Genomic DNA, 21813 nt, shown 5'->3' with positions numbered 1-21813 from the left:
GTGATTATGATCTTGTCTTTCAGATACAAGAAGCTGATAAAAATAAACCTCGGGTTTTCATAGTGAAAGAATTCAGGCTAGGTAGGGGATTCTTAGCTTTTTTGCATCTCCACTTTTACAAACGAACATTTTCCAGTAATAGTCAGACAGTGACAAGTCATGCGGTTTCTACCGGAAGAAGTCTCATTAACAGCAAGACTTAATCTCAAGGGACTTGGTGAATATGAACAAAACAATCCATGGATGGTGTATGACACATACTACCCAAGCTGAACTAAAAAGACACTTACTACAAAGTTATACCCATGACGCATTTGAGTGTTTTACAAGCCACGAGTCCCCAACACTACTTCTAGAAAACGTTAATTGCACATAGAGCTCATACTAAAATCTCTTTGCAAATCTTAAAAAAAGATACTCAAATCTGGTCACAGATCCCTTTCTGGCAGTTGCACGCGTTTGGTGTCTAAACCCAGATTGTTTTCTGGAGCCCGCAGAAAAGCAAGGTGGTGTCTAGTCTGACATTAAAAGTATGCCAGGAGAATGAGTGACCAGCAGTGCTATGACAGACGCGTTGCTGACAGCACCCTCAAATTCATATATTTTCAGGTCTGAATCAAGTCTGACTGATTTTAGTTGCATGCAGCATCTATGCCCCCAGGCCCCCTGGTTTGGGGGGGGGGGGGGTTGTAAGGAGCCTGTGGTAGTAGGAAACACCTTAAATGACAATTTTAAAGGTACTTTCGACAATCGACTGACGACTGAAGACTGAAATTCTAAAATTGCTAAATGAGAACCCGTGCTGGACAGGCGATCACTAATTTCCACGCCCTTAAACACATGGCGATTAAACATCGATACAAACACTATACCATTTGAAGAAAAAAAAAATGCCATACTTGGTTTTTATTTTTGGACTTTCAGTAGCAAGACTGTGAAAACACTAGTATGCAAAGATCTTTCACAAAATAGTTGAGTTCATTGGAAAAAAAGGAGTCAACCAGCTAGTTAATTACATTAATATTCTGTCTGCATAGGAGCTATTCACGTTTTTTTCTTCTTAGAATCCACCCTAGGCGAATCCAGCGATTTTCTCTTAAACTTTCCGCAGCCATATACTCCAATTAAAAGTATTTCCATATTTTCCTTGCATGAAGGTTTAATGTAGGACACTGACAGAATGAAGATCTTTGGACCGGCTAGACTGCTTTTTGATGCAGACTTCCTCCACATATAAAGTTGTAAAGTTTTTTTGTCTTTTAAATGAGGGGTGGGAAATGGGTGTTAAAAAAAAAGAAAGAAAAAAAAACATACCTTCTCGCTGCGTCTCTCCTCTGTAGTCCCTCGCTCTAGCTGCGACAGGAACCCAGGCTCCCCATAGCAGACGTAGCAATGCAGTGTTGGGATTGGTCTGAGGGGCGTAGTTTGGTGCTCAGACGCTGACTGGGCATGTTCTCCACGCAGGCTGTAATGCAGCCTGCGTGGAGAACATGCAAAGTTGCGCATGAATGTTTGGACGGCCGGAGAAGGCTGACCAAACATTCATGCGCACTTACACAGTGTGCTCACAATTCCCCCAGCTCCTGTAGTCAGAGCAGCCCCACCCGCCCTCCAAAGCTGCCACAGAAGGACAAAATAAAATAACGTGAGCAATTATAATTTTATTTTTCCTTTATTTCACTGCTAAGAAGCAGTGGGGCAACGCTCCTCTGCCTTAGCGGAGCAGCTGCCACTGCTCCCCTGCGACAAACAACTGTGAATTTCTAGGAAGTACCGAACTAGAAAACGACTGCTCATAAACTACCTCTTCTTTAAAAGCGAGCACTGGCAAAGCCAATACAGTCTAGCTTTTGGAACCTAATGGCTTTGCCAATAGTTTTTAGTGTTGCTGTACATCATGGATACTCACAAACATTTCCCATGGGCCAAAAAGTAGGGTCTGTGGGTGCAAGCCTTTTCTGCTTGTGATCACTACCTTTAGCGAGTCAAGAGCACAAAGGAAGTAACTGGATTATTAAATTGGGCTAAAACAGAAAATAGGCATCACATTCTCCTTATTCTTTCACTCTCTTATCTGCAAACATTAAAAATGCTTAAAAACCGGCATAATAAACGTAGCATGTGCTATAAAAACTCTAAAGGCCTCTGCGTTGTCAAGACTTCGCTAAAAACTATAGCATGGTAAAGGGGTGTTTTGGGTGGTTCCAATTGTTATTTGTAATGTCTGTACACACTCTTCCTTTACTGCTTTCGATTAGATCACGGTTTATTTTGCATTCTTGTCAAAAGTCCTCTGAAAGTGTCAAACTGTTTTCAGTGGGTCCTATTAATCACATTCTTCATTAGCTTGTACTTTCGGTGAACAAATCAAGACCGACATGGAGCATGTACGATAGGCGAGTTGATAGTAATCAATAGGGACTGTATATGGCAAAAGAAAAGAAAGGTCTACCTGGTTCAGCATAAGAAAAGAGGCATTTTAGAACGTTTCTCCATTGAACACGAGTACGCAGTTCAAATGAATTCCTTTGGATGGCAACAGGTGACCATCAGTGAAGTGAGAGCAAACCCCATATCAACATTGGGAAGATTTGCTTTTACCATTCTGGGTCCTGAAGAACGTGGCAGGAAATTAATATAATCACCAAGACATGTGCTAACCGTCTGCTGAGTGCCCAAGCTACGATGCGACAATTATGTAAGAGGTTTTTTTTTTTAATCTTCTTGTGCACGTATGAAACATTTGGAGACATGTGCATAGATGTTATGAGTGTGCAAGAGTATAGGAGGTTTTAATTTGATTTGTGTTTAATTGTATTGCATTTGTATTAGTATAATGAACGTATGGAGTGTATGTAAATAAAATGGGTTACAGAAAAATACAATTGAAGCACTTTATATTGAGAATTGTTAAAAAAAAGAATGAATTAAGAAAATGTATAAATTGTAATACAAAGCTTTGTGGGTCAGTAACTACTATGTGATTTAGTCCACAATTGAAGCAATACAGGTGGAGCGTGAAATCTGGTCATTGTTTACAGTCTTATTTATTCCTTTCCTGAGCCAAAAGAATATTTTTGGGGCTACCCTTTGGGCTCTACTCTTCATGAACTCTTAGTGCCAGAGAGAATTAGAATCAGTCATGCAGAAAGATGTGGACAAAAACGTGAAGTGGCCTGCCAAGAGTGGTGAAATGGATATCAAATCATCCTGGTTTCCAAAATTGTAATATAGGATGTAGGAAACCTTTCAAAAGAAAGACGGTATGCTTATTAAACCCACAGAGATGCAGCCGCTGCTCAGCAAACTTGTATACAAGGGAGACCGATGAAAACACTAGCACTCAAGGAGTGCCATGTTGGGGGGGGGGGGGGGGGGGGAGGAATAAAGCTAGCAGAGAGCAAGCACTTGTTGAAGAATAAAAGCCGACAGTCAGAGGTGGTAAATAAGCTATGCTCCATGGGAAGGACAGAAATATGGACAGTCTAAAACAAAGCTGGTGAATAGAACGCAAGCAAATGTAAGTTACAAAACCAATGGTAAGCAAAGGGTGGACTGCATTGCTGGGCAAGCTTTCAGCATTGCCCCAATATATCATTGCAATCAGACAGCTGCACAGACCCGATAGGCTTTGACCTACAAATTTAGCATTTCCAAAGAAGATTTACCGTCGTACATCTACAGGATGTAAAACTCAAAAATAGGGAAAGTGACAAAGGACACACATTGCGGTGTGGCTTACATTATACAGTGTTTTACATTTCCATGGAAGATGATAAAAAAAAACGGAAGAATCTATGGCTTTGGAGCCATTAGCTTTACAACATTAGCAGTGGTGGACTACAAATCAAAAACAACCCTGGTAAAATTGTTCAAACCAGTGCCACAGAGCATGACACTGCGACTAGGTTGGGGCCTTTGAGGCTTTGCTAGGCCATAGCAGCTGGTTCTACCCTGAACATGCTAAACATTAAGTTGCTGCAGGACTGGCATCAAGCAGATGATCCCCAGCATAAGTCCACATTATACATAGGTTCAATAGCTTCTCGCCCCAACCCTTCCCCCATTCAAAAAGAGAGCATCCCACGGTGCCCTGACACTTGGTTTTCCCACGTCTCACACCATGCTCCTGAAATAAAAACACCACATGCATACCCAAAAACAGAAAAAAGCTATGACCAGCAATTTAACAGGTAATAAGTAACAATCTAGTGTGATATCGCCATTGGGGGATATTTTAAAATCTGCACTTACCAACCATGACCGAAGTGTAACTATGTGCCGGGTCAAAGGGGCATCGTCCTTTGCCATCTTCACTCTTACCCACCATTTGAAATGGGGAAACACTCTATAAAGACATTTTAATTAGTTTCAACACAAAAATGTACAACTAGAACCAAATGTATAAATAAGAATGCGTGTCAACAGTAAAAGGACTCTTCTACCTCAATCTATGTGCATCTGGCAGCCTTTAATAACTCTTGACTCCTGAATCAAAGGAAAACAAGAGGCTAGGCATATGAAAATTCCTCCCGAGTAAGCCTACATTTTGACCCCAATTAATCCAAGTAAATACTTGAAACAGTGTTATTTTTGAAGTAGCAGTCGTATTTCACGTAACATCAATTAACCCATAAACACCTGAACACTTTGACAATTTCAAGTTTTAAATATCAAGCTACAAAAACATACACACACACACACACACACACACACATATATATAATATATATATTACCTACTGGCGGTCGCCAGTAGGTAGTTATAGTCAGGACTTCTTTTCCATAGGAAATCCGCAACATTCTATTCCCAATAAGTCTGGCGCAGGTTGACGAATCTTTGCGAAATTTTATATATACACACACGTGTGTGTGTGTAAGTATGGGTTTATTACGTTTAACTCCACATTTATGTACCTTGGATATATATATTCAGGATAGGTTGAAGTGGAGTTTAGAATGGAAAATCTTTGAAAGCCGGTGTATAGTTACCTTGACAATATTTTGGGAGTGGCTATTCCGACCGCTATATTTTTGTGCTTGATATTCTGACTTACGACCCCACAATCCTCTGTTACATCAGATGTACACCGCTGCTATGTTGTCAGAAACCCCCTGATAAAGGCAGTCCGAAGTTACCATGGCGTATGAATAACCACAGGGCATGTTTCTGTTGGCCAGGTTTTCAATCGTTTAGCTAGATGTTTAATTCATACAAATAAGAGCACTGTACCCTTCAAGATCACAACCTTGGACTTAATAGAAGTATTATTAATAATTAACCTTTTTGCAACCACATAGCCCTTCCTGCAAGGATTCCAACTGAGGTTAAAGCTGCTTTAGGGTCTTAGATAGCAACACAAACGACATCGGGTCCAGCGGCTACGCTGTTAAACGTGGAAACTGACCTGGATTCTCGTCCTGTAAAGTTAATGGGTGCAGTTCTCGAATGTGAAAATGTCTAAGTGTGTGCCGTCTAGTACTGTACAAATCAAATGTAAAACCTTCTCCTCTCCATAAAATTGTTGTTTCTGTATGCCATTTACAATCCAACCCCACAACCGCCTCGTGTTAGATACACTTGCAACGAAAATAATGTCCTCTGCAGAACGATTCTGCTGTTCACTAGAGAGGTACTAACACAATCACAGTACCTTCAGCATACTTTAAAGACGAAGCAAAAGCCTCAGCCACTTTGGAAGAAAAAGCACCAATGGGCAGACTTGATGGAAAGTATCACACAAAAACATTAGGAAGGTGCGAAGATTTAAACCCTTGTTTAAAGAGGTTCTGAAATCTTACAGCATCTCTTATTTTAAGTAATTAGAATGAAGCAATACAAAAAGGTAGCAACTGTTACCATGGTGACAAGAACCCCCAGGAAAAATATTTCATGCCACAGAAACCTTTTAAGAATTTTAATCAAAACCTTCTGTTTGGTAAATAAAAGAAAGCAAAGGTTTCCCTCTATAGCTTTAACATATTTCCCATACTAATGGTAGACAGACACTGATCAGGAACACATTGTTCCCACTGAAAGGTGGTCTGAACAAGAGCAAGTACAGCAGATTCATTCGGTCTCAACACTATTCCAAGCACCTCCATGAAACATAGTAGGAGTTCCTTTCAACGCACCACCACTCTGCAAACACTTGCTCCTGCCTTCTGCAGCAACACGGTAGGTATGCAGATTCCCAACACTGTATGCTTTTGTAGGTGTCCCATCCATTTTCCACTGTTCCTCCCAGCCCGTACCATAAACTCAATGGAAAGTCTGGTGGTATTGAATTTATGAAAGCACCAAATTACATCTGCAGGTGTAAATCTCTGCAGATCCTGATTCTGTAATCAGGATCACGCAATCAACATCCAGAGATTACTTTTGAGCATAGTAATTCCTAAAGAGGTGCACAGGAGCGGTTGTGAAAGTGTACCTAGGAGCATGAGTAGCTCTGCAGCAAATGTGTGGGGTGTATTCAAGGGTATGTCCAACTACAGCAATGCTTTACTCTAGGGAGTTGGTTTGGACAATAAAACATCTCCTCCCCTCTCAAGAGAACAACGATGGTTAACTCGTATTATCTAATAGGAAGGGAACTGCCTAACCTCTCTTGGGCCATTGTTTAACTGGTAGTCACCAGGGAAAATCTTTTATATTAGTCACAAATGCATCAAAGAGTGGTGCTTACCAGATAGTTACAGATAGGCTGGAAGGCATTGGTCCCGCATACATACAGGACACTGCTGTTTACTGGCTGCAACACACGGACGTAATTAAGGCATTCAGTCTGCAATAAAAGGAGACAGTGTAAACAAAAAGTAACAAGCCCATTTAACAGGTTGACACCAACTGGAGGATCAGGTTTTGAGCCTGTGGGTCTCTGTAGTACAAAAAACATCTTTGTACCTAGTACATGAGTGGCATCTGACTACACCTCGCCAGCAGTTTAAAGTATTCACATCTGCATTTCTCACAACTACAAAGTAAGTAGCACTGCCAGTTGCCTTTTTGTTTCACCAACGGTGATGGGTGCAAACATCAGCAGCACATTAAGGAACCTCACTGATCACAGACCTTACATTTGTGAGGTATATTACGATCTGTTGCGGGGACACCATTGTCAATTAGTACAGTGTCTTGCAAGCTCCTACTGGGCTTGTGCTATAAATTCCCACCCTCCTCTTGTATTTTTTCACTCTCATCTCCTAGGAGTGCCCAAGTCATTGTTTTGCTTTTATTTAGCGATAGGCACATGTTTCCAGGCACATAAGAGGTCAATGAGATGCTGTGGAGGAAGGCGTGCATGGGAACCTTGACGCCATACAAGGCTTGAAGGTTATATACAGAAGCCTCTGGGTTAAGTAGAGTATAAGCCAAAGGAGCTAATTTACAGGCTTACCTGGGGTATATTAATGGCGGCAAAGAATGGCACTATACCAGGTACCAAGAAGGAAAGACTGTACAACAGCAAGTGAGCCACCTGTCTCGTACACAGTTAGGGCGAGTACAGACACTGGTGGGGCGGGCTAATCACAACATGGTGGAATGCGCATGGAGGCCTAGCCTATAAACGTAGAGTACACTGCCTCGCGTCTTAAAAGGAGGCTAGGCAGAAGGGAGCCACTGCTGACAAGTCTGTGCCATAGATTATGGTTTAAGATCTAGCAGTGTGTGATAGGAGGAAGTATAAAAGCTGGAGGACACAATCCTCTGTGCAACAAATACAAAATAAAAGATTTTGTTTGCTATTGGTTTCTCAAATGTAAGTAAGCACAGTTCCTCACATTGCTGTTAAATGAAATTATGATTATGGAAGGATCTAAACAATGGCTGAGCTGGTGAAGAAAGAGAAATCTCTGCAAAAGAGAAAACAAAGGTGTTCAATCTACCACATTGCCCAGTTGTGGGCCCTACTCGTGGTCGACCAGGGCCGGACTGGGAACCACAACCGGCCCTGGCAAAGTGCTCGGCCGGCCCCCTCCCAGGGGGGGTGGGAGGGGGTGCCGCCGAGCTCTTTGCCAGGGCCGGTTTTCTGCCGATTTTGTTACAGGGCCGATTTTGCAGCTATGCTGCAAAAACGGCCCTGTAACAAAAACGGCCCCCAGGGGCACAAAACCGGCCCCCACCCGTGCGGCGCACCGGGGGATTGCCCGGTGCCCGCTACGGCCGCAGAAGATAATATGTTTGAGGTGGAAAAATAAAGACCACACCCAGATCCCAAGAGAGGGATCAAAAACCAAAAAACGACAATATCCCTGCTTTTTCTTACTTCCATGCCTAAGCTATCCACACAGATAATAGTAAAGCGTTTATCTGCACATGAGGGGGTGGGGCTCATACGAAAGGGAACTGTACCCAAGTTCGTAACTGAAATTCAATTCCTAAATGGGCCAGGATTTTAAGTTGGGACCCATTTAGAGAGGTAAAATGTCTGCTTTACCGACTCGGAAACCACTAGCAGGGAGATGCTGTGGGGAGTAAGCCAACGTGTTTACTCTAAGCCTGCCTTCTCTTTTCCCTCTTTCTACGTGTTGTGCCAAAAATCAGAAGGAAGAACCTCATTTAATTTTGGTTATTCCTAGCTTGTGCAGTGGTTTCCTCTCAAAAATTGCTATTTGATGGAGCACAAGTGGTACTTTTGGATACAAATTATTTTGCAGACCTGCTGAAGACTGCAGCTTATCTGAAGTGGCAAGGTGTATCTAGGTGATCAGCCTAAATAAGTCAAGGTATCTAGATAGTCCTGTACTTTATGGGCATATATTCAGCCTCCTTTGGGGATTGATCCAGTTCAGGATTGTGACCCAAAGCAGTTTCTTTAGCCATAAAGGAATTTTCAACATTCTTCGGGAGAGCAGGATGAATTAGGAAATTGGAGTCTAGTCTTCCCTGCACATTAGGAAACACCTTGGCAAATGATACTTAATTATTTTTCTGGACCTCCAATATTATTCAGGGCTACGTCAGTCTCCTGCTACGTTTATGCTATGCGAATGGGTTTATCAAACCAACACGTAAAGTTTTCTCCATCCTGGGATATTCTTTATACACAACTTAAATCAAGAAATCCCAATAAATGTGAATGTAAAACATTTTACTGCGCCGCTGAATCTCTAAGTTAATATTCCACACGGACCTTCCAAGCAACAACCTGCCAGCATTCTTACTCTTATGACTGGGTGAAATCTACATACATTTATAACACATTACCTGTATGGATTTTCCTTTTCTTGAACATTCTCTCTGCTTTTCCTCACTGACACCCCATTGGACCTGCAGCAGAACAAATACATCAAGACAATATATGAATAGTATAGTTAAAAAAGCGGAAAATGGCAACAGTCAGATCAAAACAGCTACAGGTGGAGACAGCAGGCTATCAATGAGGGGGGCTATCACTGACCACTGCTCCATGTGCAGACTGGAGGGTCTGATGAATACCAAGTGGAGATGATATTTACACGACATAGAAGAAAATCTGTAGCTTTAATGGAAATCTGTATTTTATTTAGGTACGAATAATACATTTAAAAGCTGAGGAACATCAAACTGAAAGCTTTAAACACTGATGTGCAATCTTAACAAAGGTAACAAATTTAATACTCAGAAGTTCTAGGCAAAACACGACTAATGCTGGTCCATAGTATGTATGTGTCGGTGTTTAGTATGGACAGTACTTTGGTGGTATTGAATGGTCTGCGAGGTTGGACTTAGAGTAAGGAGTACGATGGTTCAAGGAGAATTACATTTCAACTGTGCACAACTAAAGAATGAACACATAACGGGGCAGGTGTCAGATTCCCTCGAAAGCCAAGTTCCGTGGGTATACACGGGAAAAGAAAAACTATATTAGCTAAAAAAAGGAAGAATATTCTACAAACCTAAGACAAGGATTTGCAATGCAATAGGTCTCGCATTAGTAAAAGTTTGAGCTTTTGGCATTGCAAATAATGCAACACCAATAGCTCCAATTTTTAGTAATGCGAGGCCTATTGCCAACAGACAGCTACACAAAAATAACGATCAACACAAAAAACTCTCAATAGAAAGCAACAAGCTCGAGACTCCAATGCCAACCAATGGAGTTCTTTAACCTCAGGGTGACGGGGTGCCAGGTCTAACCAAAACAAAAGCGATGACAAAGTCAACAAGCTTTAGGAAAGTGAACAGCACGTGCAGCCAAACATAATGAAAGTGGTGGGGTGGTGGTGCAATAAGAATTATTTAGCAGATTCCGGGAGGGCATCTCTACGCCTGCGAAAGGTGAGACCGGGGAAACGCAGGCTAGTTTCTGTTCTTGCTGGAAACTCCAATGAACTTCACAAAATCGACACCTGAGGTTCCGTGCCATTAACTGCTCGGTGTCTCCAGTACGCTACTCTGCTGACACATAATACACACACTTGAAGGTGGCTCTGTTTACACAGCGAGGCAATGTCTTTGCAACAAAACACGCGCTTGAACATATTATTGCGCAAGGCCTTGTGGAAATCAGAGCGTCTGATGGAGGGAATGAAAGTCTAGGCTAACGGCGTTGGTTGGAACTTTAAATCACAGCGACATGTTCACCGCTGTGCAGGAGGCTTGTGAGGTGCAAATCGAAACTAGTAGTGACCGCGCACCACAGAGGAGCGGGGGCAAGCGAGCGCGGCAGCAAAGCGAACGCGCATAATTAAAAGCAGATGATGCTGCTGCTACGCGCAACAGACACCAGTGAGAAGTGGGCGGAGCAAAGGAGGGACAGGCGCCCTCCTTTGCCCAATTGCGTGCTGTATATATAATTTTTTTTTTAAAAGCACGCAAAAGCCAATTGCAGCCATCAAAAACAAGCACACACACGAGCGTGTGGTCAGCTTTCTGAAGCCCCTAAGTGAGGTCTCGCGCTGCGCGAGCAGAGCTACGCACTGCAACGCTAGGCGCAAGACCTAAAAAAATGAGGGAACAATATGAGCAGAGTTGAGCCTATGGTCTTTACGAGTGTTGAACAAGGATGTGGATAGGTCTGTCCTCATTCCTCAGTTTAGACACCTAGGTAACTTTGGGAGAACAGGCAATGCATTCACAAGGCAAGCCCCCGATGCTCTTGCCTTAGCCTCTGGCTAGATGTGGGAGATACTTCAAAGGCACCTTTGTACGTGGGAATCAATTCCTGTTCAACAGAACAAGAACCACTAGCACCCGATTACAGCAATCGTTCAGAAAAGGAAACAAGGAAGTCCTTTCAAAACGAGGGAACAGTAATATATAGAAGGGAGGAACGTAGGAGGGCTTGAAAGCTAGCTTCTGAAACTAGAGGACAGTCTACTATAGGCATCTCTTCAAAACTGCACAAGTTTGAGGTTTTTTTTTAGGAAACAATGTTTCAAACTATTCAAATCAAAAGGTGAAGTTTTTAGCCAGGAAAACACTGACAGGAAAGCAAGGAAAGACGCTAATGTGCGACTGCAGTCGCTAGAGTGAAGGTGTGTGAGCAGGCAAGCAGAGAAGGCTCCAGAAAAAAATAATGGACGGTAACAACCTTAATTTTTTCCAAGGGGAAGGTTGTTGTCCATTGGTTTGTGTGAGGGTATTTGTTTAGGGGTGTGTGGGGGAGGTGGATGTGCGGTGGTGTGTGTGTGTGTGTGTGGAGTGTATAGAGTTCGGTCCCAGCCTGTAAATCATCCCTGGTATCAAAGAATGACAGAAGTATCTAGTACTGCCTATTATAAAGGGCCCAATATTGTTTACATTTATGTTAATTAATGACATAATGGTGGCCCTGCATAATAATCTAAGTTCCGTATATATACTAGGCATCCTCAGTCCAACTGTGGCATAATGAAGGTCATCCTTTGCAAGTTGTAAACATATTTTACCTAATTGTATTCATCTCACACAATAGTGGGCACCCCTGGAATAAAGGTGATAAACGGTGGCATAATTATGTCCTTTACTGACACACTGTGGGCATCATAAGCAGTACTGTGGCCAGGAACATCTGGCCCTGAAATGATGGTTGACATTCTTGACATATTTTAGGCATTGTGATAGGAATACCTGGCATGTGATGGTAATATACATGGGAATGTGAGGCCGAATCGGTTTATGTGATGCAGCTGTTTGTATGAGCCCTTGATGGAAAGGACACCCTAATGTTTGGCAACCACACATTTATATAGAACAAAACAAATGGGTACTCCGAGGCAAAATGTGTTTTTCCTACAAAAATACATTGGTTTTATCAAAATGGAAATAGTGTATTTGACTGGAAAATGTTCTTCCAGAAACTCATATGCTGAGGTTTGAAAATAAAATTATTGCAGTCCCAAAACGTAGTTAAAGCAATTTGAGGTTTTTTTTGGGGGGTGGGGGGGGTACTGCTCTTGATACTTCCTTTGAATCAGGGGTCTGTGCTGCAGTGGCTATTATTTAAATCGCTATTGGAGGCACTTCATACTGATAAATATTTTCCAAGCATTACTGCTGTGTTAGGGTGATTCCTGCTAGTAATCATGCATGAGGTGGTCAGCCCTGTAAGCTTGTATCAAGTGTTTACTGTTGTAACATTAATAAACAGTGTTAGTGGCTCAGTATAATTTTCATTAAGGAGACAGTTGGAGACCCCGGTGTAATTCCAACAAATGTAATTAAGACTTTCAGCCATGAGAGCAAGATATATGAAAACCTTCCCATTAAAAGTTAGTCAATTATTTTTTCGTCAATTTATAGCTTCGCTTAAACTAGTTATGTGCTCTTGCAGCACCATGTTGTTTGAACATTGACAGGAGGAGATAGTTTATAACATTAATAAAATAACGTGCTTGCTTATTTCTTGTTACGATCACGCTGGTAAGTGGAGGAGAAGGCAGAAAGAATGGCATGCAAAGGATATGCAAGATTAGGATAAAAAGCGCAACCATATAACCAGAGCACTCTCTTGCAAACAGAAATTCAGATATTTATTAAGATAATGCACACCTCACTCTGTTTGTCAGATACATCCAAAGAATTTACGGCGAAGATGGCTTCTCGCGCTCCTATGTATAAAACATCAGTGTCTTCGCTGAGCAATAACGTTGAGTAGTTGAAGACGCCCAACTCCTGAAACTGTTTTAAATGGATTTCTGTGAACCAAAAACAGGTGCAGCAAATGTAAGAAAGAATAGAGGTGTATCCAGATAAAAGCAGTAAACAATTCAAAGTTTGGTAAACGAGGACTGAGGTCCATGACATGCATTTTCCCTAGAAACAGTGAATAGCTTACCAGATTAACAAAAGGTCACAGTGGGCTGACCAGAGGGGTTGCAATAAAACTTTCACAATACTAATAGTACATAGAAGGGAATCTCTGTAACATTTAGTCTATTTTCAAGTTACTACTAAGTAGCCTTTTTTCAAATCAATTCCTTCAATAGAGTAGATTTAAAGATTTTTCCGGTCTAATTTCCAGCATTTTTCATGCTCTTCACCACTTTACTTTGCACAATGTCCCACAGGTGCTGCACTGACCAACCACCAACCCGCCCACTTGGCCTTGGGATGGCCCTACTGCTTTTTCTTCCCTTTTCCATTTTCGTAGTGCCAGCAGCAACAGAAGGCAATCTCTCAGCACCAAACTGTAGCCAACAGTCTATCATACAAAACTTTTGTAGTTTTTATTTCTTTAAGAGTCGTACTGCACAAATAAGGTATTCACACTTTTCAATTTAATTTACAATACTTTTTGCAGATGTTTGCTTCAAGTTTGACGGACGATTCATGTTCAATTGTTAGGACAACTCTACGAGAGCTAATAAACCAATACATTTGCAGAGCACCCCAGGACACAGGCAAACCTGTGACCTAAAAAGCTTGACTGGAGAAGAAAACTATAATAGACAACGTACACTTCCTGTGTGCTTGCATCCCCTAAGCACACCAACCTACTTACCGTTAATTATTTTGTTTTTAACTGGCACTTACGTCACCAGATGGCAGCCTTTAGCACAGTAGGGTTACAGAGAAGTGGGTGTAGTTGACCACTGACACTGACCGTTAGTTACTTGCACTTTATAAAGCATACACGAGAACATGGATACTTAAACCATACGCCGGCAGGTAAAGGAAAATTAGTCTGGTTCCAGAGAGAGCAGCAGTGGGAGAGAGTACCATAGGAAGCAGCATTGTACATACAGTGCTTTTACCCCAAAATTCTTGTATCTCATCAGGAAGGAGATATTCTGTTTTGGGCGGGTAACAGGCCTCTGGTAAGTTGGTAGGATAGCAATATTTTGTTGAGCTAGTAGGCAGGCCATACTAGCAGGGCCTTGTGAATCTGCCAGTGTTTTGAATTGCACTCTAACTAGAAATCAGGCCAGTGTCATTCCAGTCAACTAAAAGTGGTGCGTGCTATTAAGGCCAAGAGAAAGGCCCACTTGGTGGGTTTAAGCTGATTGATGCTCAATTACCAGCTCATCCTTTTAATTTTAAATATAGGAAGTATCCCATGCGAGTCTTACAAATAAGATAGGATCAGGAAAGAAGAGGTAGGAGACATTTGAGATACTATCAACATGTTGACAGACCAATTGATCTTCAGGATTGTAACCTTTTAAGTTGGCATTTGGGAGAAAAAAGCCTTACAATCAGTCAAATGGAAGAGAGGAATGTATATTGCAGGTATCAGGACCTCAGTCCTCTATGTTGTTCGGATACATATACTTTTAGATCTGCACAAGGCCGCCATGACTTGCCTGCAACCTCTGGTGCTTTGGATACATTGAGGTAGATTTATGTAAGCTAAACACACATCAGAAAGTCAAGTCTGTAGTTGGAGTGGATGAATAAGGGAGGAAAGCCAGTTAGACTCTGAAGAATGGTGACAGTACACACTCTTATGAGACCCACTGGTGATGGTGGTGGGTTTAGATAGGAATGATTCACCTGGTGATTCCTATTCTGGCAAGAAGTAAATCATTAAAGGGCAGTGCCTCCAATTCAAACAAATAGAATAAGTAGTAGTACATAGTTAAATGTTGTATCAGGCCATCAAGAGGTCAAGGAGGAAGGGCACATTAGGTTGGCTCAAGACCAGTGAAGGAGGCAGGAGCTTCACTCCAAATGTTATTCATGGTGGTCTCTATCCCCTGAGAAGGACCAAACCAAACTGAAAATCATGGAGAATATGTTCCTGAAATGCATAGGCCGGTCACCATTATCGCTGGTATATTTGCAGTTCAGGAGAGGACCAAGATTAGTCAAAAAATGCTTATGGGCTTGGGATAACATTGGGATTCTTCAGGAGTGGGTTTCAGTAGGTCTCCTAATTTGAGGACGGTGTTGGTCAGCTTTGAGGTGATGGGTTGGACAGCATAGTTGGGGGGACTACGAAACCCAACCAGAATCTGCAATAACAAAATATTGATGACCCAGTCTATTTATATGAACTGAAACAGGGAGAAAATATATAACGTTGTACGGCAGAGAGTAACCCTGTATGAAAGCATGAGCTGAAGATGGTCTCAGATGGAGATCTTGGACCAGAGTGTTCTTTTGTCATTCTGTTAAAAAATGTTATTGTAAAATTGTTAGGAGGAGCCCATCGAACATAATTGCAAAAAGGCAGCCGCAAGCCCATGTCTGAAAATGAACAAGACTGTTGATGGTTATTGTAAGTTTACGCTGCAAAATTCCTTCAACAAGCTTTAGGTCTTCTACCAAACTGAGTTCTTAATGAGCTGGCAGGATTTAAGCCTCAGGCTCTGAAACTTTGCATGAAATAACTACCCTAGTGACTTCAAACAATACTTTATTAAACCTTATGAAACAATCGGTCTCTTATGAAACAGCGGACAATTCAGAACTTCAAAGATGCATCAGGTTTGTGGAGTATGACGGAGATCTGAAGAGGGATAGGTTTAACAATAAAAAGGTCATTAAATTAGAGCTATCCTATGTAGTTTAGAGCAATTATGTTAATGCAAAATGTTGCTGTTCTTATCAAAGTAGTAATATCTTGGATCAAAGCCATGACTGAAAATACTAGATTGAAATAGCCCTTGACTAGCACTTCTAACGTGCCTTTGATGCAGCTTTCTCTTGCATCATCAAGACTCGACTTAATTTTTCTTTCATTGGGTTTGAAAATCCAGTTTTTCAATTGTTGATGCAAATGCATGTTTGTTGGTCTTTTACTAAAATGCAACGTGGTGCCCCTTGAGTTGGGCTGGTTAGATGCATCTAAAACGTCGAAAATGAAGCTTTAATGTAAAAAAACAACCAAAAACTTTACACAGTGTGAAATGGTACAAGAATGGCCTTGCATATGTTTCTAGGAACCTTTTCACAGGTGCAAGGCAACTTATCAAAATAACTTTAGAAGAAAAATGCCAGATTGTGGTAATGGCTCACGAGTCAGGGACTGGTTGCTAGTCATCCACATTGTGGGACACTGGTGCCCCAAAAGTGCAGATTACAAAGAAGGTAAGCACGTCTTAGGTCATCATATCTAGCCTTGCAGTGGTGCGTGGTTCTGGAGCTTCGACAGAAGGCAATTTCTTCCACCAATCTTCACACTTAAGAAGCCAGTCATCTCAACTGCACAGAGCCAGGCTGGGTGTTAGCTTCGCCTCATCCCCTTCCTCCCACATAAGTAGCATGGTGCACAAAAATGGTTTGTCATCACGGACAACATATAGTTTGGCCTCTGAAGGGCAGATCAGTCTTCCCCAAAACTTTGTTCAGCATTACTACCTGGTCGCTGTCAGGTTACAAGATGGTTGTGGTGGAGCCTCAAAGAAAGAGCTGTGTGAAGACTACCAATCTTGGAATAACGGAGATTACAGGTAAATAATCGGCCTTTGAAAACAGGTATATTAGGCTAAAGGATAAATGCATTCTCGGTCCCAGTGATAGACCCTGAAAACAGAGGACTAACCAAAGAAAATGCAGCCCCCGAGCCTACGTTTCAGATAGGTGGTGTTTCTTTCACAGAATTTAAACTGCTAAAAAATGAATGGCGACATGAACAGGTTGGTAGGGTTGAGCAATTTGCACCCTAAATAAGTTCCAAGGGTTCTAGGTGTAAAATTCTTATACACAAGGTTTTGGGAGGAATGCTTGGAATAGGACTAACCACTGGCAGACACTCGGGTAGCATTCCAAACCATCGTTCTTTTGCTCACCATGCCTCCTCAGGTTGGAGACCGCCAAATGCAAATCAGTCTTGATCCTGCTCCAATACTAACAGGCCAGCCTGAACTGCAGGCCCTCCCTGAACCAGAACACATGCAACCCAAGACTGGTTTCGCCCTAATCACGACTTTTCTACAGCGCATGGCACACAGAGTACAGGGCCCACATCTCTGTGTACAATTACAATTCTCGCCCCACCGAGGCAAAACAAAACAAATTAGGGAGAAGTCAAATTTTTTGTGATAAGTACGTAGCTCAGTACTCAAGTCACAGTATGATGAGAAGGAACACCAGTATCTGGCTAAGTGCCATTTGGACAGAATATGGGGAAGCACACACCAGGGCATCATTACTCTATTAAGGAACAAAGAATTAGCCACCTAAGATTCTTTAAATTGGCTTGCTCTTAAAAAACAAGTTACTTACCTTTGGTAATGCCTTATCTGGTAGGGACTGTGTCTAGCCGCAGATTCCTTACCTTTGAATTATCCCCAGGCATCAGACTGGATCTGGATATTTTTTGTGCGTAGTACCCCGGCATGCCAGTAGGTGCAGATATTCAGCTCCGCCTGGCGTCCTTCATGCCAGAAGTGACGTCAGTTACTTTTTGTGACGTTCCGCGCCAAAAGCGCAGTCACAAAGTACACTGACCATTGATGTGGAATTCTAGAGCCCTGGAAGTGGAAAGCCCTCTCCATAGAAATCCGCTTGCAGAGCGGGGAGGATGAGCTGGGTGGTAAGGAATCTGTGGCTAGTTAGTGTCTCTACAGGATAAGGCGAAGGTAAGTAACTTGTTCATCTGATAGAGACTTCTAGTTGCAGATTACTTACCTTATAATAGATACCCAGGCAATACCTAACCAGAGGTGAATCTGTGGACCAATTTCATATGAGGAAGTCCTGCAGGTCGGAATGGGCAAAATGCCCATCCCTACAGACTTGACTGTCCAGGCCTTAGTGCTTGATAAACGTGTGCAGGGAAGCCCACGCCACCTGGCAGATGTCCAGGACTGGAACAGAGTACTAATGCAGTGTTTGAAGCTTAAGCTCTGGTGGAATGAGCACACAAATCCTCTAGGAGTTACTTCTTAGCCAATGCATAGCCGATTTTGATGCAGAAAATTATCCATCATGAGATGGTCCTCTTCTGAACAGCCTGTCCTTTCTTCACTTAGACATACCCCATGAAGAGTTGTTCGTCCACGCGAGCTCATGTTTGGTCAAGGTAAAACAACAACATTCGTGTTGGGTCCAGACAGTAAAGTCGCTCCTCTTCCTTTGAGGGATAAGGAAGAGCTTAAAAAGTAGGCAGACTGATGTTTGGACTTCAGAAGTAAGGATGCGCGCGTGCGAAGCACCAGTTTGTTTAACTAGCTGTTAAGATAAGGAGGCTTGGATGATGAGGCCTGAAGCTCACCGACCTTCTGGGCAGATGTTCTGGCTACCAGGAAGGCCTTCTTGATGGTAAGAAGCATGAAAAGTCTGTAATGTAAGGGATCAAAATGAGCGCACATCAGGAATGTCAGGGCCAGATTGAACCAGGAGCTTGAGAGGCTTTCGGATACATGGCGCAGTAGTCGGGCAGGCCTTTGGGTAAAGGTCCCGCATGAGGCACCACAGGCAAAAAAGATGTGGGTCCATCACCAACATCTGTTGGGGACACGTACTGCAGTGCTGGAAGCCAGCCATATTGGAGGACATTTGGTCCTGTTGTATGGCAAGATGGTTCACAGAAGTACATTTTAGTTCTTGTAGACACTTTTTCCAGGTGGTTGGAAGTGTAATAAGTACAGTTAACACTAAAACGGCTATCACATTTCTGGACAACATCTTCTTGAGGGAAGGGTGTCCCAAAATGATCCTATCTGACAATGGAGTGCAATTCAAATCAACGGAAATTAAAAACTACTTGGCTCCCTCTGGCATCCAACCAAGGTTCACTGCACTTTATCATCCCAGTGGCAATGGCATTGTTGAAAGGGACAACCGCAGTATCAAAGGTATTCTCCAGCTAGCAAATAAAGGAAACCTGTCGTGGGATGAGGAGTTAAAAAAATTACTTTGGGCTTATAGAAGCACCATTCACTCCTCTGTCGGCTAGAGTCCTTTCTCCCTCATGAGGGGTAGGATTCTTCATTCCAAGATTAATCCTAGCTGGTTGAACAAAAATGGTATGGTTCAGTGCGATATACCCAGAGTATTCCAGATGATTAACAAAATGGACTATAATCAGAAACATGGTGCTAAGCTAGCTTGTTTCTATTAAGGTCAATAGGTTCGTGTGAAACGCTCTAAGCATGTCTCCAAAGGAGAAAGCAAGTTCAGTGAACACAAACGTGTTGTGAAAGTTTTAAACACTGCCTTACTGCAGAATGATGAAGTTTGGCATTTCAGTCGCCTTGCACCAGTCTCATCTGACCTTGGTGGCAAAATGGAGAATATTGAGAATGAAGGCAAAAACTTTTGTTGGTTATAGACTGTAAATGTCGTTCTTGAAGTGAGTGATCCTGGTCTTATCCATCCCGAGTCTACGGTGCAAGTTCCTTCTCCTACTCTTAAACCTGCTTTATTGGACAAGGTTCCAGAATGTATCCCCGAAACTGTTGTACCTGCCAGTAACGACAATGTTATTAAAACTTTCAGTGGTAGAATTGTTAAGAAACCTAAATCCCTGGAAATGTTCGATTGTCAGTATTTTTTTTTTGGGGGGGGGGGAGGGGGTTGTTTTCTTTTAAGGGGAGGGATTGTGTAGTATAGTGCTTTTGTGGTAAGTAGCGGGGCTGGTAATAAAGGATAATACTTAATTCACAATATTGGTCTGTTGTCCTTCTGAAGATACTATACCCTGCCACACCAGGAGGTAAGACCTCAAAGAAGACTGATAAAACGTAGAAAAAAAGCTTTGTCAAAAAGAGACTAAAGGGTGCTCTTCCCGGATCTGCTGTGACGCGAAAAGAACTGCTGTTAGTGCGCTTTGGTGGCCCCTATATAGGCACCGTGGATGTTACTTCCGGCATATATGACCACAAGGCCACCTACCATGGGGCAGGGCTACTGCTCACAAAAAATTTCCAGGTCCAGTCTGACGCCTGGGGAGAATTCTAAGGTAGAGAATCTGCAGCTGGAAATCTCTATCAGATTCAATGTTTCACATCTGAATTTGCAGCAAAGAGCACGCTGTCTGACATCTTTCTGAACATTCTCACCCAACTCACCACAATTTTGCAGATTTGCATAACAAAAGACAGTTGCGTTCAATGTTTTTATTACTATGCCATTTTAAATCTGATTATAGTATCTTCATGAATTTCCACTACTTATATATTGAAGTAACCCCCAGGGATGAAACCTTTACGGAGGAAAAAACACCACAGTCTGGTACACTACTAAACAGCCTTCGGCAAAGTCCTCAAATGAGAAATGTTTGGCAATCTTTTGCACAATGGATGCAGGCGTTCATGCATTGGCATAGAAGGTGTCACAGGCCCTGGAGCAAGCAAAGAAAATGCACCCCTCATTTGCTAGTTGGCTAGTAAAGCAGATCAAATTTGGATGTAGTCGACCCAGGAGAACTTTGGGCCCCGGTGCCACAGTAACTACTGCACTCTTGATGCTATGTCCTTGAACTTATAGATGATACTCAAGTTATCTACTCGAAATGTAAGGGTTCAGATGAATTCAACCCCATGTTAAGAGACTGCACAATGCTCGTCATGCAACAAGTTTTCCGCGCTGGACATCTGCGAGGCCGATACATGGGTGTCCCTACACACCTTTACCAGGCACTAGTGCATAGACTATTTTTAGTCAAAGCTACAGAAATACGAGTTTAATGTGAGTTCATTGAGAAGGAGTCTAGGTAGCCTTTATAAAAAACACAACACAGAGTGACGGTCTTTCAAAGCTGGTTACTACATGAAAACAAGATGCAGGGTTCCCAAGTTGTGCAAAAGAGCTGGCGATGGAACCGAGAGGTGGAACAATGGGGCTCCCTTTTAACTTCATGTTACAATTGAGACAAGTAGCGTTTTGGACTTTTTGTAAATTATGGATGCATTGCACAATTAGCTCCGCTTTGAGGGATCGGATATAGTAAAAACGTGTAAAACGGAGTCCCGGCAAGGCATACTCAGCCTTTCATACTTCCCAAGGTGGTTAACGAGAGTACTACAAACTGGGTAATAGTAACATCTGTTATCTGCAGTGCTAAGCAGTGGAATAAGTGAGGCAGCAAGTTCTACATTAATAGAAATTACTATAACTGTGCACGCTACCAAAAATAGTTACAAAGTGTATTAACGCCCAAGACAAATGTAAGGGGTAGGATACCTTCATACACAATCGAGAAAAACTAAAAAAATATATACTTTTTGTTAATGTACTATGTTAAAAAAAAAACTCAAACACTCCAAAATCATGGTCACAGTACTTTCCCAAAGAAGTTACAAAATAGTCATGACATTTCAGCAGTCTTGTGACCTAGTTGACCATATTAAGTAGTCCAGTATAAATGTAGTTAACGTGAACCCGACTGGGAAGGTGCCATATAGATTGCACAAGAGAAATAGCAGGAACATGCAAAAATTAAAATGTAAACTTTGCTCTGTTTCAGCAACATCCCAGAAACCCTGCAGTGAAGAAACTCAAAAAAATCTAATGTTA

At 42.2% G+C, this 21813-nt stretch overlaps 1 protein-coding gene across 12 annotated transcripts in view; it reads right to left on the bottom strand.

Moving 5' to 3' along the window:
* SEMA4D (semaphorin 4D) overlaps positions 1 to 21813 on the bottom strand; it is a 756105-nt gene that overhangs the window by 350879 nt on the left and 383413 nt on the right. For all 12 annotated transcript variants that reach the window (XM_085632738.1, XM_085632752.1, XM_085632744.1 and 9 more), the window contains 4 exons: positions 12958 to 13103; positions 9211 to 9273; positions 6689 to 6787; positions 4255 to 4348 (listed from right to left, as the gene is read on the bottom strand). In XM_085632738.1, the coding sequence (XP_085488864.1) occupies positions 4255 to 4348; positions 6689 to 6787; positions 9211 to 9273; positions 12958 to 13103 (402 nt within the window). The remainder of the gene's footprint in view (positions 1 to 4254; positions 4349 to 6688; positions 6788 to 9210; positions 9274 to 12957; positions 13104 to 21813) is intronic.

This window comes from Triturus cristatus, chromosome 2_1 (genome assembly GCF_964204655.1).
Source record: "Triturus cristatus chromosome 2_1, aTriCri1.1, whole genome shotgun sequence".
NCBI lineage: Eukaryota > Metazoa > Chordata > Amphibia > Caudata > Salamandridae > Triturus > Triturus cristatus.
The sequence above is the reverse complement of the archived record's forward strand: the minus strand, read 5'-3'. Positions and strand labels throughout refer to the sequence as shown.